Raw genomic sequence first — 22,763 nt, forward strand, 5'->3', positions numbered from 1 at the left:
ATGTACTTCCCCCAATAAACCTAGAGAAAATAAAATCTAAATATTTCCTAGCACCAGTATTTTACCAATAACCTAGAGAATATAAGAGATCTCCAAGTCATTTTTAAAGCAGTATAATTTAAAAGAGACAAAGAAAAAAATCAAATGTCACGTTATAAGTGACATTAACTATATTTAAGAGAACACTAAACTTCTCTAAATTCTCCTAAATAGTACCACTGAAAACATTAAAACAAATTTGACTTTTAATGTACCTGGGCCCTATTGCTATAGGTACATCTATGCGATACAGAAACATCTGGGATAATGACAATTTTTTTCTAATGCTATCAGATAAATATTTCCCTGGGATAAGCTTAAAGGACAGATGCTACTAAGGTCCCTACCAATTTCTGAAATTACAAAATTAAAGCCACAAACATTTCATCTGTATTTCCCATAATCTTACCGAACAATGGCTCAGTTAGAGTCCTACAGTGAATTCAAATGGCAGAATTTGAAAACCTTATTCATTTCAGCTCCCTAGCTTTAGTTTTCCAAACATAGCTATCAGGAAAAATCAGAGTAAGACTTCTGTCATGTTCTCTGAGAAAAGCACTCTACTGAATACTACCTTTTTATCAGGAGATACCTAATTCACACCTATTGGATAGTGTGGGGCTTAACATTTTATAAGTCCTGAAAGAAGTATACCTGATTTTTTCCTTTCAGCATAAGGATGTTGGTCACCTTACCAAAAGGTAAACCTAAAGCAATAACTTCAGTTTCTGTCACTTCACCAGGTAATTTTCGAATATGAAGTACACGAGAAGGAGCACCATCCATTTTATCTTCTCCTTTAAATTTTTTACTATCATTACCATTGGCTGAAAGACATTAAAGAAACAATCTTTATTATATTAATTTTCCTTATTTGCATAAAAATCACAAAACAAACTTTAATAAATAATGTGAAAGCACAGCTGAGTGCAAATGGATAATTCCCAAAAATTCAAAAACTAGGTTTTCAAAGTAATGGAGAAAATCATATCTACCAATTATTACTAAATGAAACCATCAATTAAGATTACTATTGGATAAATATATTTCTGGACAGTATATGTAAAGAGTAACAAGCAATAATAAAAAACATAAAAATGTAATTCATAAAGAAATGATGGGTCCAATGGTTACAGAACACAGCTATGATTCAATCAACTTATTAGAGACTGAAAGAAATTAAAAAGTGAAAAATCTGACTCAGCAAAAATTATGGAGATTATAATTTTACCTGAGAAATTCTAAATTATTTTGATTTGTAAAATACACTGAAAAATGGAATCGAAGAAGGCAATGCTGTAAAAATAATTATGCAGTCAATCCACTGGCTTACATTCCTCTACTTAAACATTTTGTCACTATCAACATCTATCCATTATAAATCACTCATGGACTTGATTATCTTACCCTACTCTGAGCTTTAAAGTGATATATTTTCAAACAGAAAATTAAGTTGCCTGTCTTTATTCCAAAGCTTCACCAAAAAATAAACAGCCCCAAACTCAAACTTACTAAAGATGCAATAAAATAAGTGATGTCTTAATGGTCTAAATCTTCTAAAAATTCAAGGATATTTCTGAGAACCTAACTAAAATGAAGAATCCTTACACACTGAAAAAATATACATGTAAGCTCCATTTTGTATAAAATTTTTGGTATTTTACAGTATACCCCCCAAAACATTCAGATACAAACTCTAAGATTATCTTGATCTTCTAAGTAGCTTCAAAATTTACTCAAACATTAATTCTTTAAACAGTTACTGAGTATCAAGAACATGAGCGGCACTGTTTTTCGTTCTGGGGTGCAGCAGCAAACAGTAAGCAGTAAGATCCCGGATGCTCTCCTGTAATCTAGTGGGAGAGGTGGACTATCTAGGACATGAACCAGGTAATTTCTTAGAGTGATTAACTGTCATGAAGAAAGTAAAGAAGAGTGATGTGATTAAATGCGACTTAGCAGAGGATTAGAAAAGGGTGCTGTGGTAGTGATTTTATTGGATGATCAGAGATAATATGTAAACTTACCTGATAAGTATAACTTGAAGTGTCACTCAAGTTTATATACATGAATGGACAGCCAATGCATTTAAAAATCCCCTTGGGTTGACTCTGTACAAATGAGTCGTATGTTCTGGCTTCTAAATGTATTACCAGAAAAATCTTACTGGTTAGCTCTTTACCACTCCAGAAATAAAAGAAATAACAAAAAGCTCTCCACACCTCCTCTTTAAGGAAGGAGATTTATGTGTGCACAGGTACTCGAGTTTATCAGGTTGCATTTCATACTTTGTGGCATCTTATCTAACAAAATTATTACTGGGTCTGTTAAATGATAATGTAATTTGTTTAAAGGAAGGAATCAACAAATAAAACATATACCTTAAAACATAAGTCACACACAGATGCCTATTTTTCTAAGGCCTTTTCTTGGCAGAGTAACCTGAGTATAAAATCCTAACAGTTTGTGTTCTTTTTCATTCATTTATTTAAATAACAAGAATACTTCATAATACAACCTATAATCCCATGAGTTACAGGTGATAGTATTAGGAAACTCAAAACAGCAAATTTCAGTTTTTCCTAGCCCTATACATATAGGGAGAAAAAAGGCTTCCCTTTTCAAATGATTCTTAAAATATGATTCCCAAAAGGCTAAAATCTGCCTAAAACCTATTAAGAGCATATAAGAGTTTACTGTTTTGAATTTGTGTTGGATAATTTCTGGACAGTGGATGGTAAGTCAGACGACTGAATAATAAAGGTAGGTGGGACAGTTTTAACAAAGAAGATAAATCACCTGTTGGTGTTTTTGTTTTTTTTTTTTTTTTTTTGGATTTATGGAAAAGAAGATACTTTTCTTTTCACAATGATATTTAACATTCACTCAAAGAAACCTATGTCCCAAGCAATTTACACCTCTAAGATTGCTATCATGACCCAACTATTCCCTTTATGGATGAGAGGTACTTAAACTGCCAAAAGTGAGATAAAGTGGTAAAGACAGGAAGTGGCAGAAAAAGGATTAAAACTCAGGGAGTGTGACTCCATAGTCCATGCTCTCAACTCACTACACTATTAGAGGTCCCTAAAGACAAACTTTGTGCAATATATGAAGGCCTAGAGAAGATATGTCCTTTTCGCTCCAACTCCATGTAACTAACAACATTTACACTCTTTACACCACCTGATACACCTCTCAGGTAGTTAACAGCTTCAAAAAGGTGGCTACCAAATATTCATATTTTAGTCTTAAATATCACGAAAGTCTTAAACAGTGGTACTTATGCGAGTGTAAAATTGGGAAACGATGATTTCTTTAAATATAACTAAGCTAACTTTCATTTACAAAAACACTCCAACCTTGGAAAACTTTAAAAAAGGCACAAAATGTGTGGCCCTCAGCTTATGAAACATACAGACCATTTATTTTCCTATTTGAGAAGTAAGGAAGATGGGCTCTCTCTGGGTTGAAAACCTAGGATTTTTCAGAAGACAAAGTACAATCATTTGGACTTCTTTCCGCCACCCTTTCCCTTCCATTCCCCAGGTAAATCATGCAACTTTTGGTTTGGGTTTGCAAGACTAGTAATAATTAAAATAATTTTAAGAATTTATGCAACAACGAATGGAGTAATGCTTTTACTTAGGCATATGGGTTGCATACAAGTTGGAGAAATCTCCAATTACACCTTTTCCATATACTAGTTTTCCTTCTTAAGAAAGCCTTTTTGCATAGGGAGGATGTTTTTCTACTCACAAATTCAAGACAAGATGTAAAAACTGTTTCTATTTGAATATTCCTCTTCCAAATTCAAACCTTCTACCTCAATCCTAAAGTAAACATCTTCACATTTGATCAGTACCAGTCCACCTCTTTTCCCTTTTACTGACCTTTGTTTTCTCCTTTTACCTGCAGTTTTCACACACAGGGGTCTCACCAAGGTCCTGGGTGATTTATTAAATCCACCCCTGGTGGAAGAGCTACGAGCCCTCTTATCCTTATCAAATCTCTCTGGCCTCACAGTCTCCCTAATGACTTCTTTCAAGTCTCCGTACCCCCGACTCATCTGACACCTGCCTTGGACCCTCAGCTGACTCATTTCCAAAATGGCTGGAGTGCCCCAACTATTCTGATGCCAAGGTCCTTCCCATCTTTACTTGCTCACATCAACACTACACACAGTAAGGGGTTTCAAAAATCACCTTCTATTTTGTAAGTCTATTACTTTAGTCCCACTCATTCACCAATATTCTAACTCTATACTTTCAACCATGTACCAACTTGAAGTGCAACGTCTCTAAACTTTTTAGATCATCTGTCCAGTGAAAGCAAAACATAAGTACACTCTCATTCTCCAAGTCCTAAAGACCAAGGCATTTATAAAGACACCAGTAACTTACTTTATCAAATATGGTAACAGAAAGGCAAAGCAGTTTTAATCCCAAGCAGTGTGAGTTGGACTTCAAGGCAAAGAAAGCACAGTGTTACAGAAGCTGTTGGCTTTAAAAAACAAAAAAACAGATAAAATAAAAAGAATCTAAGAAAAATGAATGCTCATACTCTTTGCATTCCTACATGGGAAAATAGAAATTTCAAAGAACTAACCAGAAAAGTAGGCATATACAGATAGGAAATACTTCTGTTACTATTCTACTAGCTGTTTAGTTAAAATGTCAACAGCCGCTGCACAAATAAGAAAAAATCTTACTAGGTTTACTATAAAAGCTACCTGTAGCTCTTCATTTCTGAGTAGCTGCATAGCCTTATGCCAAAAGTAACTTACGTGTGAGCAGTCTAAGAGAAAGCTACACTAAATTAGAGGAAGGATCTCAATACCTCTATACAAAACTGTTAGACCCTTTATAAACACTGAAACTTAAACCATGTTTTGGAATAGTCTCAAAGCATCATTAAAAAAACCAAATGACATGAGAGCAAAAAAAATATGTAAAAATTAAACTGGAAATCTTAAAAGAGTTCTGAGTAATGTGTAACAGAATCTATAAATGATTTCAGTTCTTTCACAAAAATAAAAATGTCATACTTTCAGTAATAATAAAATAAATCCCAATATAGCAGAGTAACAATTAGCAGCAGTGCCAGAAATACATATACCCAACTTAAAGGGCTATTCCATTTCCACACCTATAAAAAAATGAATCCAAGAGACCATATCTTAAAATTGTCAAGCACGCTCTCCACTGCCAAACAGTTACAAATTCCTTTCAATAAAATCCAATTTTAATACTAGTTAAGAGCTATGTTTTTGAAATGTTTCACTTCTAAAGAAACTAGGTTATTACAAAATAGTTTTGAATAAAATCATTTCCCCAAAACTAAGTTTCTAATAACATTAACTTTCCTCATTTCTAAAATTCTTTTTTTCCTTTGACTCAAAAATAGGTTGCAAACAAAGGAAGTCTGGACAGGGAAAAGCTGTTGAGATAGATGCTGTCAAAAACAGAATTCAATTAGAAGAAACACCATGGAAAGAGCTGAAATATAAGAATGAAATTCTGTTCTGTATCTGATAACCGTAAAAGCATCCTTGTAACACTGTCTATAAAGGTCCATTTTTGAGACATCTCTATCACAATCATATATTTTTCCAGTAAGTATAATCACTAGTTTTCAAAGGTCTTATAGGCTCTTATAAGCAACAGTATTCAAATCTGTTTGAACATACACAGACTCACAAGAAATTTAAAATTCCATGTTTCCTCTGTTCAAAAGATAAAATAAATTGCACGCATGTAAATTTCTTACGTTAAAACGAGCTTTAAGACATTTTAGTCCATCACTACAAACACTCAATTCATTCTTTAGTTATAATAAAGTACAAGATCACTGCTAAACATACTTTTAAAAAGTAAGATAGTAACAGATTGTTCTCTCTTTTCAATAAAAACAAATCTTTCTCCACTTTGTTCCCTTTGTGGGGACTACTATCCATCAACCCAGTGATTCTAGGCCAAAACTCGTAATACTTCTCTTCTACCAAAATCTGCTTCCAAATGACTCAGAATTCTTCTAATTTCTTGATACATATACATCTCCATATTTTCTTCTGAGACTCTAAAATTCAGGACACCTCAGTATCTCTAGAGCAGATTAAAGTTTTAAACTGTCCTCCAATTTTACAGTAGTAACCCCCACCCCCACCCCACCCCCGTCGGTCCCCCAACAAAATACAAATGGAACAAAAATCCTTTCTGAAATGTATAAATCTGGTAAAGCTCAAACCCCTTAGTAAAACAAATCAAATCTATATCCAGACACCTGCCCAACAGGACTTTGGTAGCCATTCCCCTTCTCGTATTTTACAAATTGCAAAAATACAAAATTACAAATAGTTGATGGTTTCCAGAGGTAGCCTTCTATTTCAAACAAATTTTGGATTTATCTTACAACTTTGCTCACCGATATGAATATATATCCTTTCTGTCAATACCCAATACCCACAGGCAACCATTACTTTGGTTTCTATACTGAAAATTAATTATCTACTCTTCAGAGAAATAGAATCACACAGTATATAATCTTTTGTCTGTCTCCTGTTGCTTCGCAATGTTTACTAATATTCACTCACGCTACTACACATATTAATAGTAATTCTTTTGTTCTTAATGAGTAACAATCCACAACTTATTATTTTCCTATTGATAGACATCTGGATACAGGTTTTGGACCATTATAAATAGTTTTCTATACACACATTTGTATAACTCTTGTAGTGAACATGTTTTCAATGGGTAAAAACCTAGGAAATACGAGGTCACAAGGTAGATTTATTTATTTTTGACCTTCTAAGAAACTCCCAAACTGTTTTCCAAACTATTTTACACTCTCACCTGCAATGGCGTATAGTTTTAGTTTGCTCCACATCCTCATCAACATTTGGCACTGCCAATCTGTTTAATTTTAGCCTAGATTCTAGTTGATCTGTAGTGGTATCTTGTAGTGGTTATAAACCGTGATTTCCTTATGACTAATAAATCTTTACATGTGCCTATTAGCCATTCATGTACCTTCTTTTGTCCATTTAAAAAAGATTAAGCTGTTCGTACCGATGTGGAAGAATTTTTTACATACTCTGGGTATTATAAGTCCTTTGTCAGATAAATATGTGGACATTAATATTTTCTTCCAGTCTGTGCCTCACCTTTTCATTGTCTTAACAATGTCTTTTGAGGAGTTTTTCATTGAGATGGCCTCTAGTTGGTAAAGCAGTCCTTTTTGGTTAGTGGGTTTTTTTGGTAACCTATCTCAGAAATTCTCATTTACCCCTTAAGATTGAAGACATATTTTAGGGTTTTTTTCTCAAAAGCTTTGCCTATTTATAGTTGTGAGGTTTAGGTATGTAATTCATCCTCTTTTTCTGTACAGTATGAAGGACTGAGTTTCTAATGTGGAGTTTTCATGTGCATATCCAATTGTTCTAGCACCATTTGTGCTAGACTTCCCTGGAGTTCTCATCGTGGCGCAGTGGTTAACCAATCTGACTAGGAACCATGAGGCTGTGGGTTCGATCCCTGCCGTTGCTCAGTGGGTTAAGGATCGGGCGTTGCCGTGAGCTGTGGTGTAGGTTGCAGATGCGGCTTGGATCCCGCGTTGCTGTGGCTCTGGTGTAGGCTGGCAGTTACAGCTCTGATTAGATCCCTAGCCTGGGGACCTCCATATGCTGCGGGAGTGGCCCAAGAGACAGCAAAAAGACAAAAAAAAAAAAAAGACTTCCCTTTTCCCATTAAATGACCAAGACACCTTTGTAAATAATTGACTGTAAACGTAGCAGTTTATTTCTGAACACTATTCTGTGACACTAACTGTGCTAATACTAAATTGTTTTGATTACTTCAACTTTACAATCAATCTTGAAATCAGATGGTATCCCAACTTTTTTCCTTTTTCAAAATGGTTTTACTCTCCTAGGTTCTTTTTTATTTCCACATAGATTTTAGATCAAGTAATCACTTTCAATGTAAATGCCTGTTGAATCTGACTGATTTACAGATTCAATTCCATCCCAATTTGGGGGGAAATGACATCTTTAACATAATGAGTTTTCTATTTGTAAACATGGTGTATCCATTTATTCAGCTCTTTAATTTCTCTGTGTTATATCTTGTAGTTACTGAGGTAGTTGCCTGAATATATTCTGTTAAATTTATTCTGATATTTCATCTTTCTGATGTTTCTATAAATGAACTTTTAAAATTTCATTTTCCAAAAACTTGCTAATATCAGAAAAAAAAAATCTTTGTATATTGAAATGCATCCTTAACAATCCTGAATTCACCTATTAGTCCTAACAAATATTCCATAGATTCCTTTGGGTTTTCTATTTTAAAAATCACGTTAACTGTAGACAAGACAGTTTTACGTCTTCCTTTCTGATCTTTATGCTTTTTATTTATTTTGCTTGCCTTAATGTAAGCAAAAGGTAGAAAAAAAATTGCGGAAGCAGATATCCTTACTTCATCCTGATTTAAAGGAATTCAGTATTTTGCCATTATGAATGAAATTTCTTGTAGACGTCCCTTGTCTACCTTATACAAGTTTCCTTTCTTATTAAGTTTTTTGTTGTTGTTGTTTGTTTTTTGTCTTTTTGCTATTTCTTGGGCCGCTCCCACGGCATATGGAGGTTCCCAGGCTAGGGGTCCAATCGGAGCTGTAGCTGCCGGCCTACGCCAGAGCCACAGCAACACGGGATCCGAACTGTACCTGCAACCTACACTACAGCTCACGGCAACGCCGGATCGTTAACCCACTGAGCAAGGACAGGGACTGAACCCGCAACCTAGTCGGATTCGTTAACCACTGCGCCACGACGGGAACTCCTTGCTAAGTTTTCTGATTACATTTTCTCATGAATGGATGCTATGTTTTTGTCAAATGCTTTTTTCTGCTTCTATTAACATGATTTTTCTTCCTCCTTTATTCCACTACTGTGATAAATTACAGTGAGTTCATCTTCAATTGCTAAACCTCACCATCAAGGGGTAAGCCTCAATCAGTCATCACAAATTATCACTCATGTACTGCTGGATGTGATTTGCTAACATCTTGTTACGAACACCTGTATTTATGTTCATGAAAGATATTACTATGAAATTTTGATTTCTTGTATTACCTTTGTTAGATTTTGGTTTCAGTGGCTTTATAAAGTGAATTAGCAAGTGCCCCCCCCCCATTTTCTTCCCTTCTGTATTTTCTAAAAAAAAAAAAAAAAGTTAAAAGATGGCTATCATTTCTAACTTTGTTCAAAAATTCAGTAGTGAAACCGCCCATGCCTGAGTAAAACCACCTATGAGTGAAAGCCAAGTGAAATCACATATGCCTGGAGTAATCTTCACGCAAAGATTTTTTACTAAAAAGTCCATCTTTATAACAGATGTAAAGGTATTTACCTATTTTACTGACGTTGTTGAATTTATCAGCGTTACCAATGTTAGTAATATACTATCTCACTATCCTATTACACTGTGTAGCATCTGCTGTGCCATCTCCACTTTCAGTCCTGATACTGATAATTTATGCTTTCTTTTTCTTGATAAGAGTTTTAAACCCTTTTCCCTAACATAGATATTTTCTAATATAGGTAAAGTATCTAATATATGGATAGAACAATTTTCCTCAGGCATTTCCTAGGCTGCATTCCAACAAATTCTGATGTATCTTCATGTTCATTCTGTCAGAAATATACCCTTTACACCTTTGTTCAGAATTGTGTAAGTTTCTATTTGGTAATTTCCTAGATTTCTTACTGATTCTTGATTTCTAGTCAAATTTCACTATAATCAGATACTATATGAGCTTTCAAGCATTTGAAATTTAGAATTATTTTCATGTCATGCTGAATATTCTATGTACACCTGAAAAGTTGTTCTGCTGTCATTTAACATTTCATAAATGTGAGTTAAGCTAAACTGACAGCACTTTTCAAATCCTAAATCTTTAAGATCTATTTGTTCTATCAATTACTATGGGGAATGTTAAAATATCCAATTTTCAATTTAATATTGTAGATTTCCCTGATTCACTCTTGTTATTTTTTTTAAATGTACCTTGAAACTGTTATTACTAATATACAAATTAAGTAATGTTGTTTTCCGATATAGTGGTTCTTTGAGGCACTAAGAAATAAACCTTTTTTATACCTGGTTATACTCCTTGTCTCAACTCTTACTTTATCTATGTTAACACGATCATACCACCTTTCTTATTTACTCTTCGCATGGAATATTATTTTCCATCCTTTTTACTTTCAATTTGTGTCTCTGTACTTCAAGCAGTCTGACTAGAGCACTGGACAGTGTAGTTCGGTATTGCTTTTTAATACAGTCTGACATTTTCTGCCTCCTAATAGAACTTCTTAGACTACGAATGTTCAAAAGAAAGATACCGCAGATCATATAATTTTAAATATTGTAGTACCCATACCAGAAAGTAAAAAGGAGTGAAATTAATTTTTTTTTTTAAATGAGAGTTGCAACGTTTATTTCAGGTTCTCTCTCTTTTTTTTTTTTTTGTTTTTTTGTATTTTTTTTTTTTTTTTCTTTTTTGCCACACAGGCAGTATGTGGGAATTCCTGGGCCAGGGATTGAACCTACGCCGCACAGCAGCAACCAGAGCCACAGCGGTGAGAACGCAGGAGCCTCAACCCGCTAGGCCATCAGAGAACTCCCTGAAATTAATTTTAATAATAATATATTTTAATCTAATATATCTGAAATATTACCATATCGACAATCAATATTTTAAAAAAAGAGGTATCTTACATTCCTATTTCTTTGTTACTATGTCTTTGAAACACCCATTTACTTACTATTAGGAGTAGTTACATTCCACATGCTCAATGGCCTCATAAAACTAGTGGTCACTGTATTAGACTACGTTAAGTTTAGCTAATTTACATTTTGTGTTTCAGTTTAACATCTAGCAATTTATTTTCTGTCCAGTGACTTGTTGTTCTTCTCTTGCTATGTTTGATAGTATTCCACTGTAGGCTTTTCTTTTTATGAGGCACAATTCACATAAAAAGCTGCATATAAAGTGTACAATTTGACAGGTTTTAACGTATGTTTACATCTATTAAACCTTCACCGTCAGAGAATCTTTTTACATATCACCCCCAAATTTCCTTGTCTTTTATGACCCTTCCTCACCCCCATTCTTCCCACCTCTATATGCCAAGCAACCACCAGTCTGCTTTAACATGCATATCCTAGAGTTTTATATAAATGAATCATACAGATGTATTCTTTTTTCCCCATCTTTCACATAATTATTTGGAGATTTATCCCTGCTGATACATGTAGCAACAGTTCACTCCATATGGCTGAGCAGTACTTCACTGTATGCAATGGAATTCAATGACAAAACAGCCATCCATCCATTCATTCCCTGATAAACACTTAACTGTTGTTATGGCCTTCAGATATTACAAATAAAGCTATGAACATTCATATATGAGTCTACGCCTTCATTCTTCTTGGGTAAATGCCTAGGAGACAAATAGCTGAATCTTTTTTAAGAAAACTGCCAAATTGCTTTCCAAAGCAGTTCTACAATTTTATGTTCCCATCAATTGCTTACGAGTGTTACAACTCCTCCATATCTTTTCCAACACTTAATATGGTCAGTTTTTTAAATTTTAGCTATTGCATAGATGTGTAATGTTATCTTACTTTCACTTTAATTTGCATTTCTCCAGTGACTAAAGATGCTGAGCATCTTCTTCGCATGCTTACTTACCTTCTGTATATCTTTTCTACTGACCAATTCAATTATTTTTGCTAATTTATTACATTAGGTTGTTTGTTGCCTTACTGTTGAGTTTTAGACTACATATGTAGTCTGAATTTATATATATTCTGGATAAAGATCTTTATAAGCTACATGCTTTGTGAAGATGTCTGCCACTCCGTGGCTTGTCTTTTCACTCTCTTAACAGTCTTTTGAATAGCCTAAGTTTTTAAAACTGATAAGGTCCCATGTGTTCTTTTATAGACTGCGCTTTCAGGGTCACAGCAAAGAAATTTCTGCCTAACCCAAGGTCACAAAGATTTCCTACTATGCTTTCTCTTAGAAGTTTTATAATTTTCAAGTTCTACATTTGTATCAAAAGTCCATCTGGAGCTCATTTCAGTATGAAGTCCATAGCTCTAAGTCGTTTGCTGCTGTTGTTTTTGGCAGTAAATGGATAACTTATTGTTATAGAACCCTTTACTGAAAAATTTAATTTTTTCTTCCACTGAATTGACTTTGTACCTTTATTGAAAACCAGGTGTCCATAATTGTGTGGGTTTATTTCTGGATTCTCTATTTTGCTCTACTACTATTTATCTTTATGCTAATAGGCCAGTTTTGATTACTTTACAATATGAACACTTTTATTAGCTTTACAATCCTTTGAAAACAGCCCTCCAATTTTCTATTAGCCTTAAACTACACCTCTTTGTATCTTTTTTAAGACACTGTTTCTTTTTTTTTTTTTTGTCTTTTTGTCTTTTGTTGTTGTTGTTGCTATTCCTTGGGCCGCTCCCGCGGCATATGGAGGTTCCCAGGCTAGGGGTTGAATCGGAGCTGTAGCCACCGGCCTACGCCAGAAGCACAGCAACGCAGGATCCGAGCCGTGTCTGCGACCTACACCACAGCTCACGGCAACGCCGGATCGTTAACCCACTGAGCAAGGGCAGGGACCGAACCCGCAACCTCATGGTTCCTAGTCGGATTCGTTAACCACTGCGCCACGACGGGAACTCCCGACACTGTTTCAATATGCAACCTTAGTTTATCAGGATATTCCATGTAAGAGTTAATACTCTATCACTTCATGTAAAATTTAAGAATCTTAATCTATAAAATTCCACTTAAGTTCACTTTGTGCTAATTGTTGTCACATAAAACTCTACGTACAGAATAAACCACCATCATTTAAAGGTTTTTTTGTTTTTTTGATAAACAGTCTTTCAAAGACAAAGGATTAAAAGATAGCCTTTTAATTCATACACACCTCTGCCATTCCTGGTACTCGTTACTTCCTATAGATCCAAGTTACTGTCTAGTGTCATTCCGTTCAACCTAAAGAACGTTTCTGTTTTGTTTTTTTCTTTGAATGCAAAGCGTCAGTCTCCTGTGAGATAACTTTTTCCTAGATGCTTATTAAGTTTTCAATATTTTGACTGTTATGTGCCTTGGTATATTTCTTTTTACTTATCCTACTTGATATTTTTCTTCAAATTTTAGAAGTTTTCAGCTATTACTGCTTCAATTACGTATACATCTGGCCCCATTCTCTTTATTCTCTCTCTCTGAAACTCCAATTGCATGTTATATTAGACTGCTCAACTGTCCTAAAGATATATTTTTACCCTTTCTGGATAACTGAATAATTTCTATCAATCTGTACTCAAGTTCATTAACCTTTCTTCAGTTGTCTCCAAACGGCTGTTAGTCTCAAAGAGTTAACTTTTCATTCCAAATACTGTGTTTTTCCAATTAGAGCACTTCTATAGCTTTCTTTACAGTTGTTTCAACACATTCTTCCATGTTCATTATTTTGCAAAATATTTCCTTTTATAGCTTTAAACGTATTCATAGTCCTTATCTGCTAATTCCAATATCTAGGTCATACTGAGGTCTATTCCTACTGATTGTTTTTCCACAAAATTTGTAGTATTTGATGGTATGCAGGATACTGTAGATGACAGTTGTGGGAAGACTGAATTATGCTGTCTTTCTTACAATGTGTTGTTTTATTTAGGCAGGCAATTAAATCACTGGTGAATCCTTCACATCTTGTCAGGGTGGACTATCACTATTTCTTAACTTAGTCTTAACGGCCGTCACTTACTATAGTGTGTGATCCTTTCTCTTCTTAAGGCCTGAGCTTTCTGTAGCTAAACTGAATGTGGTACTCTGCAAGACATGTGCATTCTGACCTCCAATATCTATGCCAATATCTCAGAGCACTGCAAAGCCCAGGAATCATCATTCTGGCTCTTAACCCCAGAGTAGGTCATTTCTGATAAACCATTAAAATTTCAATCTACACGTCGGCAGCCCAGTAGTTATTCCAAATTCTGAATGAAGTGGGAGTCCCCACATTGAAACCTGCCCTATGACCTATGCCCAAAGCCCTAGACAAGTTTCTTTTTCAGGATCCTTCTTCATAAACTTCGAAGTGTCTCAATCTCAGTCTCTGGACTGCAGTGAGGCCTCCAGGCTCTGATTGGGCTCCACCTCCATGTGCTACAACAGTAAGGTACTCCCATGCTGAAAAACCAAGGTTATTCATGGAACTCACCTCATTCATTTTCCTTATCTCAAGGAACGTTACCCTGTACTATTTATTCATCAATTCCAGACATTAGTTGTCCCAGATATTTTATTCAGTTTTACAGTTTTCAATTTTGGGAGAAGTACTGCTATCAGTACTCTGTCGAAGTCCTATACATCAATTTTAAAAATGTCTCCTTTATTAAAATGTTCTGTTTCAAAAAAAATGAAACTGGCAAAGCAGAGGTACAGACGTTAGAGCCTGTTTGTTCAATTATTTGTACATGATACCTTGAGTATTAAAACCATGGCCTAGTGATTTTTGCTTTGTAATCCTGACATGGAAAACTCAGTAATAATTATGTGCAGAAAAATTCACCTTAACATCGTTATGACTATATTTACTAAGTATTTCACTGTAATTTTTACTTAACTGTCAGTTACATGTATATGTGCACTGAGGTATACATACATACAAGCAACAGCTACCTGAAGGAAATTAAAGTACTTCTATTCTTTTATAATCTTTGTATTGCCCAATATAATTAATTCCTCAAACAGGTAACTCTGGAAAGGGTTCAGAAAAGAGAAACTCTGGTTTTAGGTAAATAATATGAAATGTAGGGCTGTAAGACAAACTAATCATCAGATTCAAATTTGGTCCACTGGCCATAAAAATTAAGGTCTAAAAATCAGTTCATATTATTTATAGACAGATACTACAAACAACCAACAATACTGTTTCGAACATTAAAGTTCAGAGTTCCCATCGTGGCTCAGCAGTTAGCGAACCCAACTAGCATCCATGACGATGTGGGTTCGATCCCTGGCCTCACTCAGTGGGTTAAGGATCCGGCGTTGCCATGAGCCGTGGTGTAGGTTGCAGATGCTGCTTGGATCCCGTGTTGCTGTGGCTCTGGCATAGGCTGGTGACTACAGTTCCGACTGGATCCGTAGCCTGGGAACCTCCATATGACACGGGTGTGGCCCTAAAAGACCAAAAAAGACAAAATAAATACATAAATAAAGTTCAAGAAAAAACACCCTAATTATGAAGATGAAGCAAAATCATCTTACATTTCCCATAAAGGAAATCAATTCCAAGAATTAAAATACTGTTACAGCAAAGAAAAAAGACTGAAAGCACATTAAAAAAACAACTATGCAACTGAATCTTTTGCTATTTATTTATAGTTTGGGCTTTAGGATTTGTGGGATAGAGAAGAAATACTTAAAAAATATTTTATGACAAACATAAAAGCGAAAACACAAAGTACAAAAGGGGTGATAGTTGAGGAAATTTGTTAACACCAAAGAAAAAAAGGGTTTTGTTTGTTTTTAAAGCAATCAGATTTAGTTACTTCCCCACAAAAGTCACCCACTTCAGGTTTTTTCACTTGACACATATATACTATAGTAAAATTTCTTCTAAAATGTTTCAATACAGAGCATTTAAAAATAACAAGGGCTATTAAAACACACTAAACTTCAGGTTTAACATTCTGCCCTGTAAAATGGCAAATGAGACTGTTAAAAGAGAGCAACACTCACCTGTAACCACCATGCTGCTCATATTAGAGTTTGGACTACTGAGAACACTGCCTGAGAGTAGTTCGTCAGATCCTCTCTAGAAAAACAAAAACAGAATAAATCCCTTTAAATTTAAAGATTTTAATCTGTAAGTCTTTCACTTATTCATAACTTTTCAAATAGTTACTGGAAAACAAATGTCAGGTGTTATACCATTGAAAACAAACATTTCAATCCCTAAAATAAAAAGTTAACTCCACTCTCCCATCCAGATCTCTTCCTTTTCCACAAAACCAACAGTGTTTCCTTCCTTCCTTTCACCCAAAGACAATTTATAATCTTAGGGACAAGAAACAGGAAAAATGACAAGGTTCCATAATCAAAAGCTCTGGAAAACTGCATCAACTTTTTTTAATCAACAAACTAATGCCAAAGAAGCTGGACTTAGAGACATTCTGTGAATCCTCCAACCTCAAAGCCCTCTATTCATCCAGATAAACTCAGGTCTTTAGAAAATGAGAACTTCACTCTGCTGAGCTGAATAACTCATTTTCATAATCATTAAACAATTAGGTATGTATTTAAATGGCTAGAACACTGTAAACAAAGACAAAAATCTTGGAATGGAACATTTCCTCCTGCTAATATAAAAAGAGAATGCATCACATCTTTAAATCCTTTAGTGATAAGATGATAAATCATGTTTTTGGAACTGCAAAACCAACACTGTTTTAGCTATTTTTAAATGTACGTACCTTGAAAGTATGTGTGAGCAAACTAATATTTAAAATAGCTAAATCAACTGTTTCACATTATGTGTATACTTACATACATGGGTATTAATGTTTAAAATAAATCGACACTAGCTGATTTAGACAACCAATCAGTACAAAGTTGAATGCAACCACCAAAACAGAAAAAAATGTACAAAGAAGGTAATTTACCAGAGCATTTCAGAAAGTTCAAAACAATCCAAATTAACTATAAACTTTGTTAATTTGTGTTAAACACATACAACAAGCTATATTATAAAAAATAACAATGATAAATATCCATACATCATCTCCCTAATTGTTTTAAAAGCTTCCTACTCATTAGTATCAAACTCAGAGAATTACAAGCATGACAAAAATGAGCCACATTAACACTCTATCTATATCACATTTAATTTTTTGATCAAGGTATGGACGATTCAGCATGGCATTGTTTTATAAGGACATGATACACAGAATTAGATGCTTTAGAGATCCTCAAGTGTGGTCTCTAGAGCAGCATTAGACCTGGACACCTGCTTAGCAACATATGATGTCACATCTTTCCAACACCTACTAAATAAAACAATGACGGATAAGGTCCAACAACCTGAGTTTAACAAGCTCTCCAGGTGCTTCTGATGCGTGCCAAAGGTTAAGAACTACTGATATACATTACTCGTTCACTAGCAACAATAAAAATGCTTCCTAGTTTGGATTTTTTAAAAAATTTAGGAGTTCCTGTCATGGCTCAGAGGTTAAGGAACCTGAGTAGTATCCATGAGGACCTGAGTTCAATCCCTGGCCTCTCTCAGTGGGTTAGGGATCCTGCATTGCCATGAGCTGTGGTGTAGGCTGCAGACACGGCTCAGACCCCACATTGCTGTGGCCATGGTGCAGGCCAGTAGCTACAGCTCTGATTTAACCCCTAGCCTGGGAACCTCCATATGCCCACAGGTATAGCCCTAAAAGGACCCCCCAAAAAAAAAAATTTTAGAACACTTTCCGGTTTATAATAAAATTGAGAAGGAAACAGATTTCCCACATACCCACTGCCACCACATACATAACCTCCTCCCTGATCAACATCTTCTACCAGACTGGTACACCTATTACCAAGGATGAATATCATTATCACCCAAAGTCCACTTTACCCAAGAGTTCATTCATGATATTGTACACTCAATGTGTTTGGATAAATATGTAATGATACACATCATTATAATAACATCATACAAAATATTTTCACTACCTTAAAAATTCTCTGGGGAGTTCCCGTCACGGCTCAGTGGTTAACAAATCCGACTAGGAACCATGAGGTTGAGGGTTCGGTCCCTGGCCTTGCTCAGTGGGTTGAGGATCTGGCGTTGCTGTGAGCCGTGCTGTAGGTTGCAGACGCGGCTCAGATCCTGTGTTGCTGTGGCTCTGGCAAGCGCTGGCAGCTACAGCTCCGATTGGACCCCTAGCCTGGGAACCTCCACATGCCGCGGGAGCAGCCCTAGAAAAGGCAAAAAGACCAAAAAAATAATAATAATAATAAAAATTTAAAAATAATCTCTGTGCTCTGCCTATTCATCCAACCCTGTTCCAGGCCCTGGCAACCACTGATCTTTTTGTTGTATCCATAATTTTGCCTTCTCAAGAACGTGGTTGGAAACACATAGGATATAACATTCTCAGATTGACTTCATTTAGTAATATGCATTTAAGGTACTCCCATGCCTCTGCAGGACTTGAAAACTCATTTTGTTTTACTGCTAATAAATACTCCACTACCTGGATGTACATACTTTATTAATCCATTCACCCACAGAAGGACATCCTGATTTCTTCCACGTTTTGGCAACTGTGAATGAAGCTGCCTATTAAGATCTATGTGCAGGTTTCCATGTGTACATAAAGTATTCCATTCCTCTGGGTAAATACCAAGGAGTTGCTGCTTCTTTAAGAGTATGTTCACTATTTAAGAACAGCCAAACTCTTTGAAAGTAGCTATGTAACTCCCACCAGGAATGTATGAGTTTCCAATGCTCCACATCCTCACCAGCATTTATGGTTGCCTGTGTTCCAGATTTTGGCTATTCTGATAGTGTAGCAGTATTCTAGTGTTGTTTTAGTTTGCATTTCCTTAACGGTATATGATGTGGAATATCTTTTCATATGCTTATTTGCCATCTGCATATCTTCTCTGGTGAGGTGTCTCTTAAGGCCTTTGGTTCATTTCCTAATCGAGTTTTCTTACTGCTAATTTTTAAAAATTCTACATATATTTTGGCTAACAGCCCACCGTTTTATAACATGTATCTTCTGCAAATATTTTCTCCCAGCCTGTGGCTTGTCTTCTAATTTTCTTGATACCGACTTTCACAGAGCAAAAATTACTGATTTTAATGAAGTCCGGCTTAACAATTATTTCCTTCATGGATTAGGTCTTTGGTGTTGCATCTAAAAAGATACCTTTTATACCTAAGTCATCTAGATTTTCTCTTATTTCGCACTTTACATCTAGTCTGTGATCCACCTTGAGTTAATTTTTGTGAAGGGTATGTCGTTTCATTCTTTTGCATGAGGACAGTCAGTTGTCCCAGTACCACTTGTCAGAGAGACTATCTTTGCTTTGTTCCGCTGTATTGCCTTTGAGCCTCTGTCAAAAATAAATGACTATATTTATGGAGGGCTCTATTCTGGGCTCTCTAATCTGTTTCGTAGATCAAATTGTCCATTCTTTCACCAAAATCAGACAGTCTTGATTACCGTAGCTTCATATTAAATCTTGAGCTTGAAAAATTAGTAACATCAGTCCTCCAACTTTGTTCTTTTCCTTCAGTACTGTGTTGGCTATTCCGGGGTCTTTTGCTTCTCCATATATATACTTTAGAATCCATTCATTCATACGCACATAAAAACTTGCTGGAATTTTTACTGGAATTTCATTTAATCTATAGATCAGATCAATTTGGGAAGAGCTGACATCTTGACCACATTGAGTCTCCCTATCCATGAACATGAATATCTACCCACATTTATTTTGGTTCTCTGGTTTTGTTCATCAGAGTTTTATAGTTTTCCTCATGTAGATCTTATATACACCTTTTTAGATTTACACTTAAGCACTTCAATTTTGGGGGTGCTAATGCAAATGGTATTTTGTTTTAACTTCAAATTGCACTTGTTCATCACTGATATACAGGAAAGCAATTAACTTCTGTATTTTAACCTCATACCCTGCAATCTTGCAATAATCACTTATCAGTTCCATGAAATTTTTTTGTCGATCCTTTTGAATGTTCTACATAGGTTATCATGTCATCTACAAGACATGATAACAAGAATGGTTTTATACTTTTCTTCTCCATCTGTAACCTTTCCTTTTCTTGCTTTACTGCATCAGCAAGGAATCCCAAGAGAATGTTGAAAAGAAGTGCTGAGATGCTAGATGTCTGTCTTGTACTTGATCTTAGTAGGAAAGTGCTGAGTTTCTGACCATCAATATGACGTCATTTAGTTTTGTTTTTTAGGGTCTTTCTGGTAGATGTTCTTTGTCAAGTTGAGCAAGTTCCTTTCCATCCTAATTTACTGAGACTTCTTTTTCCTCACCATACAATCACATAATTTTTCTTTTTTATTCCATTGATGTGATGGATTAACCAAGTTTTCTCTGTTTCTATGACAAGTATGCAATATAGCATTAAGAAAAAGGATTCTGCAGTTCAGCTTCCACCTACTGTGTAACTGGTAAATGAACTATTCTAAGCCTTAACTTCCTCATTTGCAAAACAGAGATAACATTTATATATCATAGTCTTCGTGAGCTCTGAAAGATTTCAAGACTGAGAGGTGCCCAATGAATTTCTCCTCTGGAGAGAGGGAACCATGACAGAAAGACATGGGACAAGGATGGGAATATCAAGTTCCTGAGGAAAATCAGATTCTCAAAGAGAAAGGAAGGTTCTTACTCATATGAGTATTTCTAGCCTTCTTCAACACAAAGGTGCTACCAAGGAGGTGGACTGAGTGCTACATATCTACTAGAAACTGTGAAGGCACAGACTCATTCAACCAATAAAAATACAAAACACATATTAACAACACACCAAAGAGGATCAATAAAACCAAAATCTGATTTTTTAAAAACAAGACAACAAAACAAACTCTGAGTAAGAACTATTAAGGAAAAAAGACAGCATAATTACACATTATCAGGCATGCAGACAAAAACAAAACCTCACGGAATAACTGAAGCAACCTGATGGAAAAAACCCTAGCCCAGTGAATAACCTCATGGAACAGTTTGATATCATTTTCTTATAGCTGTAGAACTTTTGCTTATGAAAAATAAACTTGTAGGCTGTTTAGGCTGTTTATGTTTTGCATTTTGTTACAGTTGCATAGTCTTTAAAGTATATATACTTATATATCTTAATAGGAAAAAAATGGTACCATATATTTTAATTATCTCTATAAGAACAAAAAAAAAAAACTGAATCCCCACCTAATATGATTAGTTAAAAATTTTTTTCTGATGAATTAGAGACAAACGTAATAAATAAAACTTTACAGTTTTTTATAAGAAAATGTCTTTACATCAGTATGTAAATCAAAAAAGTTACATACTATGTAGTGAATACCCCACTAAGTTCCATAAAGAAGAAACTGTATAGGTGGTATGTGGTCAAACACAAGATGTTTTAATGAAAATAACAGAGAAAAGAAAAATAGAACCCAAATCCAATTGCTGTAATTCATTCAGATAAAAATTTGAAATAAATCCTAAAAACTTGGGGAAAACATTATCTATGCTTCAAATACAGATTACTATAAAAATTTAGACAGAAAGATCAGTTACAAAAAATAGGCAAGAGATAAGGTCTCTTCTCGGTACATGAAGCAGAAATTATCTTAAACTGAAAAGTTGTTCAATCTTCCTCATAGTAAAAACAAGTTCAAATTAATACAGGATTTAGACACCATCTCACCTATCACACCAGCAAAACCCCAACCATTTGACAATATATTGTACTGGGCAGGATACAGGGAACTAAGGCACTTATATGCTTTCTATACCACAGTACAAAGAAATGAGATTTTCCATACACAATCATGGAGTGATAGCCAATGTATATTTATCATTAAATAAAGAAGGAAAAGATATAAAACCCTGTGTATTCTGTGCTCCCTTTTCACTAAAGTGATCGGAGGGGGCATGCAGAAAGACATCCACATTTTCATCTATTAAATAAAAGAGTCAAAATAAACCAAACATTAATAAAAACATATCTATAAGAAGATATATTTTTCTATATACCTATAGAAAAAGCAAAGTAGAATATACAGGAGTAGAAGACCAGACTTCTATGCATGTAGCTTGTTTTTCAGTTTTCACTTTGGAAAATTTAGTCAAAGTGAAAAAACATAAACTCTCTTAAAACCACAATGTAACAAACTTAACTACCAATTTGGTGGTAGAACCACACACAAAATTCTGGCAATAGACTTTAAAATTCTGTAACTATACTATACATTCTTTGCGAAATGCATTTTAAGGACAAAAATAACTGTGAACAAATCCTAAAACTATATTACAATGTTAATGTCTCTTAAAAAAAAAAAAAAAAACTAGTATACATGCAATAAATGTAAACATTAGCAAGCAAGAGTTTTCAATGTACAAAAGATACAAACAAGAAACTGGAATAGGAAAAATCATAAAATTAAATATGAATTGGAAATGCGCTCAAATACACTTACCTGAAAAAAATCTGGTTAGTTTTGTCAATTGAAAAGGCCTGAAACTACAACAACCTAAAGCAATTGGGACCTGTGCACCTACATCATTGTGGTCTCCAAGGACCAGGTCCTACCAAAGGACCCATGGCTTTTTAAAGAAATGGCTAATTAAAGTCTCTGAGGAACAAATGATACTAGGTATCAAAACTACTGGTATTATGTGCTGCTGCTGGCCCAAGATGACAAATGTAAACATTTTTTAAGGACTGATATTGCAATAAGTCTGGAAAATAAATGTAAAAATCCTTGCCTTCATGGCGAGAAAGACATGAACAACAACAAAGAACGCACAGTAGTTACAGTGGAGTGGCTTTTTAAAGTAAAAATTTTTGAAGTGAAAAATCTATCCTGCTTTTCTTTTAATAAAGGTGT

The 22,763-nt window shown here is 34.9% G+C and overlaps 1 protein-coding gene across 4 annotated transcripts in view; it reads right to left on the reverse strand.

Annotated features, from left to right (window-relative positions):
* The window catches only part of PTBP2 (polypyrimidine tract binding protein 2), an 80,666-nt gene that overhangs the window by 43,430 nt on the left and 14,473 nt on the right, over positions 1-22,763 (reverse strand). For all 4 annotated transcript variants that reach the window (XM_021090155.1, XM_021090154.1, XM_021090156.1 and 1 more), the window contains exons 3-4: positions 15,874-15,949; positions 694-866 (exon numbers count right to left, since the gene is read on the reverse strand). In XM_021090155.1, the coding sequence (XP_020945814.1) occupies positions 694-866; positions 15,874-15,949 (249 nt within the window). The remainder of the gene's footprint in view (positions 1-693; positions 867-15,873; positions 15,950-22,763) is intronic.

Source organism: Sus scrofa, chromosome 4, assembly GCF_000003025.6.
Source record: "Sus scrofa isolate TJ Tabasco breed Duroc chromosome 4, Sscrofa11.1, whole genome shotgun sequence".
Taxonomy (NCBI): domain Eukaryota; kingdom Metazoa; phylum Chordata; class Mammalia; order Artiodactyla; family Suidae; genus Sus; species Sus scrofa.